General features: G+C 43.1%; 1 protein-coding gene across 1 annotated transcript in view; it reads left to right on the forward strand.

Moving 5' to 3' along the window:
* The first annotated feature begins 3,247 nt into the window (after positions 1 to 3,247).
* LOC118388332 (contactin-3-like) overlaps positions 3,248 to 12,100 on the forward strand; it is a 75,781-nt gene continuing 66,928 nt past the window's right edge. Inside the window, exon 1 of the mRNA XM_035777276.2 lies at positions 3,248 to 3,700. Coding sequence (XP_035633169.1) covers positions 3,686 to 3,700 — 15 coding nt within the window. The 5' untranslated portion in view covers positions 3,248 to 3,685. The remainder of the gene's footprint in view (positions 3,701 to 12,100) is intronic.

Here is a 12,100-nt window from a genome sequence, read left to right on the forward strand (position 1 = left end):
ACTGATGTTGGCACTAAGATTGGAATCAACAAGCTGTATTGGGCCATACGCAGACAAGAAAATGCAGATTCAGAGGCGGCATTACTCGTGGCCGGTGATTTTAATGCAGGGAAAATTTCAATACATTTTACTTCATTTTTACAAGCATGTCACCTGAGCTACAAGAGGTGACAAAACTCTAAATCACATATGCTCCACATACAGAAATGCATACAAGGACCTCCTTCACCCTCCTTTTGGCAAATCTGACCATAACTCTATCCTCCTGCTTCTTGCTTTCAAGTGAGAACTCAAACAGGAATACCAGTGACACGCTCAATACAGAAGTGACCCAATCAAGCGGATGATAAGCTACAGGACTGGTTCGCTAGCACATACTGGAATATGTTCCGGGATTTCTCCAATAACATTGGGGAGTTTACCATATCAGTCACCATCTTCATTAAGTGCATCGACGACGTCATCCCCACAGTGATCGTATGTACGTACGTACATACCCCAACCAAAAGCCATGGATTACAATCAACATGTGCACTTAGCTAAAGGCTAGAACTGTCACTGTCAGGAGCGGGACACTAATCTGGACGCTTATAAGAAATCCTGCTACGACCTCCAAAGCATCAATACAGAACTAAAATCAGATCCTACTACACTGTCTCTGATACTTGACGGATGTGGCAGGGCTTGCAAACTATCATGGTTTACAACGGGAAACCCAGCCACTGTCCAGCAACACAAGCCTACCAGACAAGCTAATTTCTTTCTATGCTAATTTCTTATATGTTTTGAAAGGCTGGTTAAGGCTCACATCAACACCATCATCCCAGTCACCCTGGACCCACCTGAAAAAAATGAATACCTATGTAAAAATTCTGTTGATTGACTACAGCTCAGCATTCAACACCATAGTCCCCTCCAAGCTCATCACCAAGCTCAGGACTCTGGGACTGAACACCTCCCTCAGCAATTAGATCCTGGACTTCCTGACGGGCCGCTCCCAGGCAGTGAAGGTAGGCAACAACATATCCACCACACAGAACATCAACAAAGTGGCCCCTCAGGGGTGTGCGATTAGTCCCCTTAGTCCCCTCCTCCTATTCCATGTTCACCCACAACTGCGTGGCTGCACACGACTTCAACATCATCATCAACTTTGCTCACGAAACAATGGTGGCAGGAATGATCACCAAAGATGATGAGGCAGCCTATAGGGAGGAGGAGTGTGACCTGGCATTGTGACCTGGCAGTCCCTCAACGTCAGCAAGACACAGGAGCTGATTGTGGACCAAAGAAAATAAGGGTGAGCTCGCCCCACCGAAGTGAAGCGGGTCGTGAGCTTCAAATTCCTCACTGTTAACATCACTAAGGAATTAACATGGTCCACACACAGCAACACAGTTGTAAATAGGGCACGGCAGTACCTCTCCCACTCAGGAGGCTGAAAAGGTTTGGCATGGGCACTCAGATCCTCAAAATATTCTACAGCTGCACCATTGAGGTCATCTTGACTGGCTGCATCACTGCTTTGTACAGCAACTGCAAGGCACCCTGCTGCAAAGTGCAACAGAGGGTGATGAGTACATCACTAGGGCTGAGCTCCCTGCCATGCAGGACCTCTATACCAGGCGGTGTCAGGAGAAGGCTCAAACATTTTTCCAAGACTCCAACCACCCAACTCATAGACTGTTCTCTCTGCCACTGCAAGGCAAGTGGAGCAATGCACCAAGTCTGGAACCAACAGTACCCTGAACAGCATCTACCCCCAAGCCATACACCTGCTAAATAGCTAATAAAATGGCTACCTGGGCTACCTACAGTGACCCATTTATGCACTGACTCTATGCACATACACTTGACTCTACCCACACACTCACACATATGTACACTGACACCATAACACACACATACACACATGCACTACATATGCCCACACACATATAAAATGCGCGCACATACACCACCGTTAAAACGTTTGGAGTCACTTATAAAAGTCCTTGTTTTTAAAAGAAAAACACCATTTTTGTTCATTAAAATAAAATAGATCAGAAATACAGTGTAGACATTGCTTAAATTGTAAATGACTATTGTAGCTGGAAACAGATGATTTTTATTGGAATATCTACATAGGCGTACAGAGGCCTATTGTCAGAAACCATCACTCCTGTGTTCCAATGGCACGTTGTGCTAGCTAATCCAAGTTTATCATTTTAAAAGGCTAATTGATCATTAGAAACTCCTTTTGCAACAATGTTAGCACATCTGAAAACTGTTGTCCTGATTAAAGAAGCAATAAAACTGGACTTCTTTAGACTAGTATCTAGAGCATCAGCACTTGTGGATTTGATTATATGCTCAAAACGTTGTGTACTGCTCCCTTCACAGAACAAACTGGCTCTAAGCAGAATAGAAAGGGGAGTGGGAGGCCCCGGTGCACAACTGAGCAAGAGCACAAGTACATTGGAGTATCTAGTTTGAAAAACAGACGCTTCACAAGTCCTCAACTGACAGCTTCATTAAATAGTACTGACAAAACACCAGTCTCAACGTGAACAGTGAAGAGACGAACCCAGGATGCTGGCCTTCTCGGCAGAGTTCCTCTTTTCAGTGTCTGTGTTCTTTTGCCCATCTTAATCTTTTATTTTTATTGGCCAGTCTGAGATAGGGCTTTTTCTTTGCAACTTTGCAACTCCCGGTGTCGCCTCTACTCTGTTGACATTGAGACTGGTGTTTTGCATGTACTATTTAATGAAGATGTCCTGTTTATTGGTTAGAAGCCTTGCCTACAGCTTTATGAAACATTGAGCTTTCAACACAATTTGTGATAGGTTTTCTGTAGGATATTGCATTTAGGCCGAGAGATAAATAGATGTAGTAGATATAACTAGATGCACCAGCCCTACAGTGGAATATATTTGAATTGGTTTGTTGACTTTGAATACTGGTCCTAATTGAATAATTATCTCAGGACGATATGCTCATAACATTCACTACGCAATTACCATGAGGTATTACACAAATTACCCTGACAGTCGTGAAATTAAACTACAGCTGTAACTCCCTCCATTTGGATGGCTGTGACTAATTCCAAATGGCCAACGCATATAAATGACCGTGTGCCATGTAATAAAAAAAACGATCTATTTGGCTTTGAATGTGGAAATTAGAGCATGCAGGGTGTGTATTGAGAGCCTGACCGGTGCTGCATTTCATTTGCACGCGTTTTCAAGTGTCATCAGTGAGCGCTTCACCACCTCTGCACTACCGCTGAAGCCCGGGGATGCGCAGAATGTTAATACATCTCGACTCAGAGATCACTCTGTCACAGTATTCCTCCAGACTGGCAGCATTTTTTGAGTGTCTTGGTTGCTGAAAGACTAAACCAAAGCACCTGTGAGTGAGAAGGCGACGTCGGAGTTGAAGCTCTGTCACTGCTGAGCTAATTGTTTGGGTGCCTCGGGATTACATCGAGGATCATCTCCACCAAACCAAGAGGAGAGAGGCATATGCGGGACCTTTTACGAGTGTAGTGTGCACGGACTGGGATTCTGTGGACCAGCGTTTACGCGCAACCTCTCGATGGGATTCTGAATGAGAGCCAAAGCTGCTACGAAAATGTATATATATTTTTAAAGGACTTAGAATACCACCACTTATGTCCGGCTCATTTCTCTGATCATACAATTTCATGAAGAGGAACTCAGTAAGTATTTATTAGTTGACTTGATAAGCTTCTACATATGTCAAAAGGCTACTTTAAATGTTTCTCATAATAGTGGATACAGTGCATGTCAGTATGAGTGTCTATGCATTCCACAATCGCTCCTCATAGGCTATTAGACTACAAGTATTTTTCGAAATGCTGGGAAGTTTATTTTTAATTTTCAATAAATGAAAAGGCAGTGAGAAATATCCGAATTATTTTATAGTTAGCAATGTTATGGCAACTGCAACGTAAATCACACGGTCCATTGTTATGGATGGTTTTGTGGCTAGCAAGAATAGCCAAATGAGAGGTAAAAACACCTACGGGGCTGAATTATTCCTGAACACTGCAATATACCCCTGACATATATTACTACAGAGGAAAGGATTGTGTCCATTTTATTTGAGCTCAATTGGTTTTGAAATCCCTTCTGAAGAGTGGCAATCTTTTTCTTGCTTCACATTTTCACTTATGGGCAGTGGCAAAGGTGAAACAGAAACAACCCCCTGATTCAATAATTTATTACACTTCCTGTCTTCTGAATTGTAGAAAAAGCTATTTCATGTTAAAAACAAATATATTGAAGTGTGTAGGGGGGAACCATCAGACGGGATATATAATGGTTGTGCATGATCATCTCATGCATAATTGAGCCGTGAATGGCTGCTTCAGGCTATTGAGATCTGTCTTGGTGCTCAGGCAGCTCTGTTAACTCATCTAGGGCACAAGGGGCTGCTCTGCTTTGTGCGGTGCGACCAGGGAAGGTACAGTAGTCTTCATAGCTCTTGACTGCAGATAGGCTATAATGCTGAGGTTGGTTGCAACAGAGCCCCCTTTCTCCACATAGTCAGATGCACCTTGTGTCTCTTGAACACAATCTTTTCCATATTAAACTGTGATTAGTCATCCAACACAATTCAATTATGCTTTTAATTATGTTGTTATGCTTTTAATTATGTTGCTGGCATTGTATTTTGTATTGTATTTTTCCTGATAAGTACTTTGACTCCTCTAACTGTGTGGAATGATTGTCTACAGGCTGCCCTCTGGGGGACCTTTGTGACCAAAACCGTGTCACGTTTGTTCTATTTTCTCTAGCTAAATGCATATATAAATGTCTCAAAACTCTGTCTCTTCTGTTTTGACCATATAGTGGACCCCTTAAAAAAGATAGAACACCAGCTGCAGCAGAATTGCACATGCTCAGCCAATACACATCTTCAAAGTATGAGCTATTCATGGGGGATTTTGATCCCTCTCCTCTATTCATGTTTATTTATAGATTTCTTTAGCATGATTTGCTCATCTCATTTTGTGGCTAACAAGAACAGCCAAATGAGAGGTGAAAACATCATAAGCGCCTATGGTGCTGAGTTATTCCTGAACACTGCAATATACCCCTGACATCTATTATTACAGAGGAAAGGGTTGTGTCCCTTTATTTGAGCTCAATTGGTTTTGAAATCCCTTCTGAAGAACATCAGAGAGGCAATCTTCTTACAGTAAGTGCATTTCTGTTTTGAATATAGTGCTGTACATGGATGCACAGAGATCTAGCTCTAGTCTAGAGATAATCTGTCCCTCTACCTCTTCATTCCACACATCCCACACCTCCAACACAGTGATGTATCTATGGCTATTGGGATGTGGGTCTGGAGATATGCGACCACAATGATGGGGTTGTGGAACAGATCACTTCTCACTGTCTGATAAAGTGATGCTACAGAGGTTTTGTATCATTTCAGCCAGTAGTCTTGAAAGCAGTGCTCACGAGCCAAAACAGGTCCTCGAAAATTGTGCACAGTTGTGTACTACGTCATTTGTCCATTCATATGATATGTTATGTCGTTGGTATTCTTACGATATGTTACACATTTGTAAGTGCTTAAGATCCCAGACTGCCTCTTTAAGTGCATTTACTCTTCTGCCTGGCCCCATGGTTTGCAGCAGCTGCTGGGTTCACAAATGCATTGGACCCTTTGTTAACATCTGAGGGAATGGCTGGATTATACTGTTTGTTGTCTTTTGAACAGTGTGGCCTTCCAGGAATTATTTTGTTTTTCACAGTTATAAGAACCTTCCTTCTTTGGCAACATTTTTTCACCAGATAACTGTCAATCACCCACCCTTTGTGCACAGCTGTTATTGGGGTGTTAAACAAATTCTCTCACTTAATGTGTGAAAACATTTAATTTCTTCCCCTGAAAATATCTTGCTACATAAAATGTAGTTTAATGGATTACATTTGTGACATATTGATTGTCTTCAAATGCAATATTGTTGTTTAAAAACCTTAATCTTTACAAATAATTTTCAATTTTGAGGTTTGGCGTTACTTTCTCATTTTCAGTTAACCATTCATCTGTTATACTGTACTGTAGCTACATAAAACAATTGTGACTCAACGTCACTATACTGTTTCTCTGAGTGACAGAAGTGAGAAACGTAATAACATTCGCCTCTTTTTGGGCTCTGTCTATATTACTCATTGATGTGATCTGTGCATTTTTGGTCTTAGTCACAGCCAGTTTGTCCGTTCTAATCATATGTTATCTTATGCGCGCATGTATCTAACGACATGTCAATCAGTCATCTTTATGGAGCGTCTCAGTGTTCTGCATTATGTGATGAGCTTCCATGGCAGCTGCACTTAAAACAGCAGACAGAGCCATCTCAGGAGAGGCATTCATATGATTATGTAAAACCATTATTTAATTGGATGGAAATGGAACAAAGTTTTAAGGAGAGCAAGGGAGGCAGTAAAGTAAGAGGTTACAAAATATATTCCAAGTCACTACATTGAAATGGTCTTGGACAAACACCATTCAGCTCAGTGCATTTAGAACATCATTGTGTAACAATCTCAAAGACTTCTTTCAATGCCCTTGTTCCGTTCTTTAATACCCAACTTTGATATCCTAACCATGTGCAATGCAACATTTATTCATCCTCATTGGCCCATGTGAAATTAAGTCTACTCAGTAGCCGGATCGCTGGATAAACTAAACAGTGAGGCACACTCAGATGACGATGAGCTCATTATCTTTCTTGGGTAAATCACAGCGCATGGTGGAACTTAGAACAGAAATCATGTCTCTGGACGATGCTGCCCTTAGAGATTTTCCAACGGAGTGCAATAATAGTGATTACAGCACAATGATATATGATGTATCCTGTTCTAAAAAGAGACCATCTTCAATATGAATGAGGTTTTAGATGGGGCTTGTCTTGTCATACAGTGAATAGCCTACCTATGATCTGTTTTTCTAATCTAACTGTGTAACAGTGTCTCCTTTTGAGGTGTACACTACAGTATAGCTTTGTTTGCCATAGGTCATGTTGCATCAGAAAACAGCTCACCCTCTCTCTCATGTTGTGATGGAACCTCGCTCCTTTACTCCTGCCATTATTAGATTCTTTGGAGTTATGCATCCCCTCAGGGGAGAACGAATGCCTTTAACCACCTCTCCTATCATTTATGCACAAAAACAGCCCCTCTAACCAAGAAGTCATCTAATTTACTCTGGGATACGTTTAGCCATTGACTTTCATTAGGCTGAGCTATTGTGAAGGTGAAACTGTGATGCCTCATTACATTTGGCAGAGCAATCTCGTATTCATAATTTCACTTCACCTCCGCCAGTGCATAATGATATCCAGCCATCCTTACCATTATAGTACATGGCCAAATAGAAGACATACTGTCATTATAATGCATAACTACACTGAGTGTACAAAACATTAAGGACACCTTCCTAATTGAGTTGCACCCCCCTTTTGCACTCAGAACAGCCTTAATTCATCAGAGCATGGACACTACAAGGTGTCGAAAGCGTTCCACAAGGATACTGGCCCATGTTGACTTCAATGCTTCCCACGGCTGTGCCAATGCCCATGTTGACTCCAATGCTTCCCACAGTTGTGTCAAGTTGGCGAGATGTCCTTTTGGTGGTGGACCATTCTTGAGACACAGGAAACTGTTGAGCGTGAAAAGCCCAGCAGCGTTGCAGTTCTTGACACAAACTGGTGCGCCTTGCACCTACTACCATACCCTGTTCAAAGGCACTTACATTTGTTGTCTTGACCCTCTGAACGGCACCCATACACAATCGATTTCTCAATTGTCTCGAAGCTTAAAAATGCTTCTTAACCTGTCTCCTGTCCTTCATCTACACTGACTGAAGTGGATTCACTTGGGCCTACAGACACCCTGGTTTGAATCCAGGCTGTATGACAACCGGCCGTGATTGGGAGTCCCATAGGGCGGCGCACAATTAGCCCAGTGTCGTCCGGGTTTGGCCAGTGTAGGTTGTCAATGTAAATAATATTTGTTCTTAACTGACGTGCCTAGTTAAATACATTTTTATTTTTTAAATGTTTTAAAACAAGTAGCGTTAATAAAGGGTCATAGCTTTCACCTGGTTTTACCTGTCATGGACAGAGCAGGTGTCTTTAATGTTTTGTATTTGCAGTATAAGCTCTTCATTTTTGATGAACTCAGTGGAGATATTTTGCTTGACATGTTGACTGCCCAACTTGATTTCTCCCACAAGCAGAGGTTCCAACAATGCAAGCAAAGTCTTCACCAGAGTATGTGAGCGAAAACCATTTAGACCAACCTCTCTGCTCAGCCTGGAAAGAGTGGCCAAAAGGGTGTTTAGCATCCCCAGTGGCTAAATGTGGAGAGGATATTCTCCGCTGCTGACCGGCTCTCCAGGTACCACCGCATGACCCTGAAGCCACAGACTGGCCAAACTCGTGTTTCTAAAAATGAATTCTAAAAATGAATTCAAAGTCACTAATAAGTCATTTTTCGTTTAATTTGTATTTAATTCTAAGTAAGTCACAGACTATGCACAATTTATAGACTATAATGATTTAATACAATGAAATGTTTTTTAAATGCTGCGCGCTTATGTCCCTACCAGCCTATTGTGTATACATTTTGTGTATAAATACAATGTATTTCTTAGTAGGCTATAGCCTTGAAATAATTGAAATAATTTAGCCTAAATAATTCAGTTTTCCCCCTTCTTAGGCTCCTTGTCCGGCCTCCTGACCTATTTAGAGTGTTTATATGCTGTTTAATATGACATGTAACCTATTTGAAATTAAGTGAGCTTCTTAAATTCACTTTTTTCATGTTTATTCAAATGCTTTTCATTCAAATCCATATGGTTTGGTCACACAAATAGATGGGTGTTGGTTAAATTGGGATTTTAATGAATGGATTGAAATTGGAGCGGGAGTTGTTTTTCCTGTGAGCATGGAGCGGCTTTTAGCAGAGCGGTAGGAAAGGACATGGAGCCCAAGCACCGTTCCATGAGCAATGAGCGGGATTTCCAACAGCTCATCTCCGCTCATATACTCTGGTCTCCACTCAGGTTGTCAAAATAAAGAGCTCATCTTGAAAATACTAGAGGTACAGTCTGTCCTCCATGGGTCCCTGCATTAGACCGGGAAGGATAGGATGGGATGACTGGGAGGGAGCAGAGCAAACCAGACACACTGAGGAATGTGGCACACATTTCTACCCAGTATGATCTCAAAGCGTGTAATCCAATGTGACACAATTTTACAGTGGCAAAATGCCCCCTAAAACTTGAAAGACACCAGGAAATCCACTCTGAGACACACTGTGCCCCGTAATTACAGCAGATGAGGAACAATTGCTGGCACTAGGACCATGGTGCTAAACCAGCACTGGCCGGAAGATTATGTAATTTATAACCAAATGAGATCACCCCCCTGAAGAGTGTGTTCTAGGCGACAGTGTAGGTGGCTTCAGGTGGCTGGTGCTTCTTGCAAAATGTGACTCATTACAATGGATATACAATAACTGCTAGGCCTATACTGTTCCCTTAAAACTGCATACACAATTCTGTCTTGGTTTGTAAAACATTTTAAGACGATGAAACCATAGTTTTATATGCCATGTTACTGCTATATTAAGAATGCAAAAGATAGTAGTACCCTATTGGGTTAATCCACAAAAGTGTCACGTTCTAAGAATGTGGAGAAGGGATAGGATGCTTAATCCTGAGAGGCATATCAGTTACCTGTGGTAACAGGGATGTATTGTCGGTCAAAGCTTTAGGAAAGAAAGCTTTTACCATTGGAATAATGCTTAAATTGGAATTGTAGAAATTAGGCACAAGTTCCAGATCAGAAATGCTTTAAATGCCCATTAGATTACTTGTCAGACAATATTATGTATGGTGCATGTGCATTCAAATCAAATCAAATGTTATTAGCCACATGCGCCGAATACAACAGGTAGACCTTACAGTGAAACGCTTACGTACGAGCCCCTAACCGAACACCTAACCAAAAAATACGGATAAGAATAAGAGATAAAAGTAACAAGTAATTAAAGAGCAGCAGTAAAATAACAATATATACAGGGGGTGCTGGTACAAAGTCAATGTGCGGAGGCATTGGTTAGTTGAGGTAGTATGTACATGTAGGTAGAGTTAATTAAAGTGACTATGCATAGATGACAACAGAACTGGTGTGGAGAGGGGGGGTGGCAATGTGAAGAGTCTGGGTAGCAATCAGGGTGCTCTCTATGGTGCAGCTGTCAAACATTTTGAGGATCTGAGGACCCATGCCAAGTCAAATCAAATCATCAAATCAAATTTATTTATATAGCCCTTCGTACATCAGCTGATATCTCAAAGTGCTGTACAGAAACCCAGCCTAAAACCCCAAACAGCAAGAAATGCAGGTGTAGAAGCACGGTGGCTAGGAAAAACTCCCTAGAAAGGCCAAAACCTAGGAAGAAACCTAGAGAGGAACCAGGCTATGTGGGGTGGCCAGTCCTCTTCTGGCTGTGCCGGGTGGAGATTATAACAGAACATGGCCAAGATGTTCAAATGTTCATAAATGACCAGCATGGTCGAATAATAACAAGGCAGAACAGTTGAAACTGGAGCAGCAGCACAGTCAGGTGGACCGGGGACAGCAAGGAGTCATCATGTCAGGTAGTCCTGGGGCACGGTCCTAGGGCTCAGGTCCTCCGAGAGAGAGAAAGAAAGAGAGAATTAGAGAGAGCATATGTGGGGTGGCCAGTCCTCTTCTGGCTGTGCCGGGTGGAGATAATAACAGAACATGGCCAAGATGTTCAAATGTTCATAAATGACCAGCATGGTCAAATAATAGTAAGGCAGAACAGTTGAAACTGGAGCAGCAGCATGGCCAGGTGGACTGGGGACAGCAAGGAGTCATCATGTCAGGTAGTCCTGGGGCATGGTCCTAGGGCTCAGGTCAGTTGAAACTGGAGCAGCAGCATGGCCAGGTGGACTGGGGACAGCAAGGAGTCATCATGTCAGGTAGTCCTGGGGCATGGTCCTAGGGCTCAGGTCCTCCGAGAGAGAGAAATAAAGAAGGAGAGAATTAGAGAACGCACACTTAGATTCACACAGGACACCGAATAGGACAGGATAAGTACTCCAGATATAACAAATTGACCCTAGCCCCCCGACACAAACTACTGCAACATAAATACTGGAGGCTGAGACAGGAGGGGACAGGAGACACTGTGGCCCCATCCGAGGACACCCCCGGACAGGGCCAAACAGGAAGGATATAACCCCACCCACTTTGCCAAAGCACAGCCCCCACACCCAGGGGGGGGCGCCAACCCAGACAGGATGACCACAACAGTGAATCAACCCACTCAGGTGACGTACCCCCTGCAGGGACAGCATGAGAGACCCCCAGTAAGCCAGTGACTCAGCCCCTGTAATAGGGTTGGAGGCAGAGAATCCCAGTGGAAAGAGGGGAACCAGCCAGGCAGAGACAGCAAGGGCGGTTCGTTGCTCCAGAGCCTTTCCGTTCACCTTCCCACTCCTGGGCCAGACTACACTCAATCATATGACCCACTGAAGAGATGAGTCTTCAGTAAAGACTTAAAGGTTGAGACCGAGTTTGCGTCTCTGACATGGGTAGGCAGACCGTTCCATAAAAAGTATTTTCAGTCTCCCAAGGGGAATAGGTTTTGTCGTGCCCGTATCATGACTGTCATGGTGTGCTTGGGCCATGTTAGTTTGTTGGTGATGTGGACACCAAGAAACTTGAAGCTCTCGACCTGGTCCACTGTAGCCCTGTTGATGAGAATAGGGGCGTGCTCGGTTCTCTTTTTCCTGTAGTCCACAATCATCTCTTTTGTCTTGATCATGTTGAGGGAGAGGTTGTTGTCCTGGCACCACATGGCCAGGTCTCTGACCACCTCCCTAAAGGCTGTCTTGTTGTTGTCGGTGATCAGGCCTACCACTGTTGTGTCATCGGAAAATGTAATGGTGGTGTTGGAGTCGTGCCTGGCCGTACAGTCATGAGTGAACAGGGATTACAGGATGGGGCTGAGCACGTACCCCTGAGGGGCGCCAGTGTTGAGGA

This window comes from Oncorhynchus keta, chromosome 10 (genome assembly GCF_023373465.1).
Source record: "Oncorhynchus keta strain PuntledgeMale-10-30-2019 chromosome 10, Oket_V2, whole genome shotgun sequence".
Taxonomy (NCBI): domain Eukaryota; kingdom Metazoa; phylum Chordata; class Actinopteri; order Salmoniformes; family Salmonidae; genus Oncorhynchus; species Oncorhynchus keta.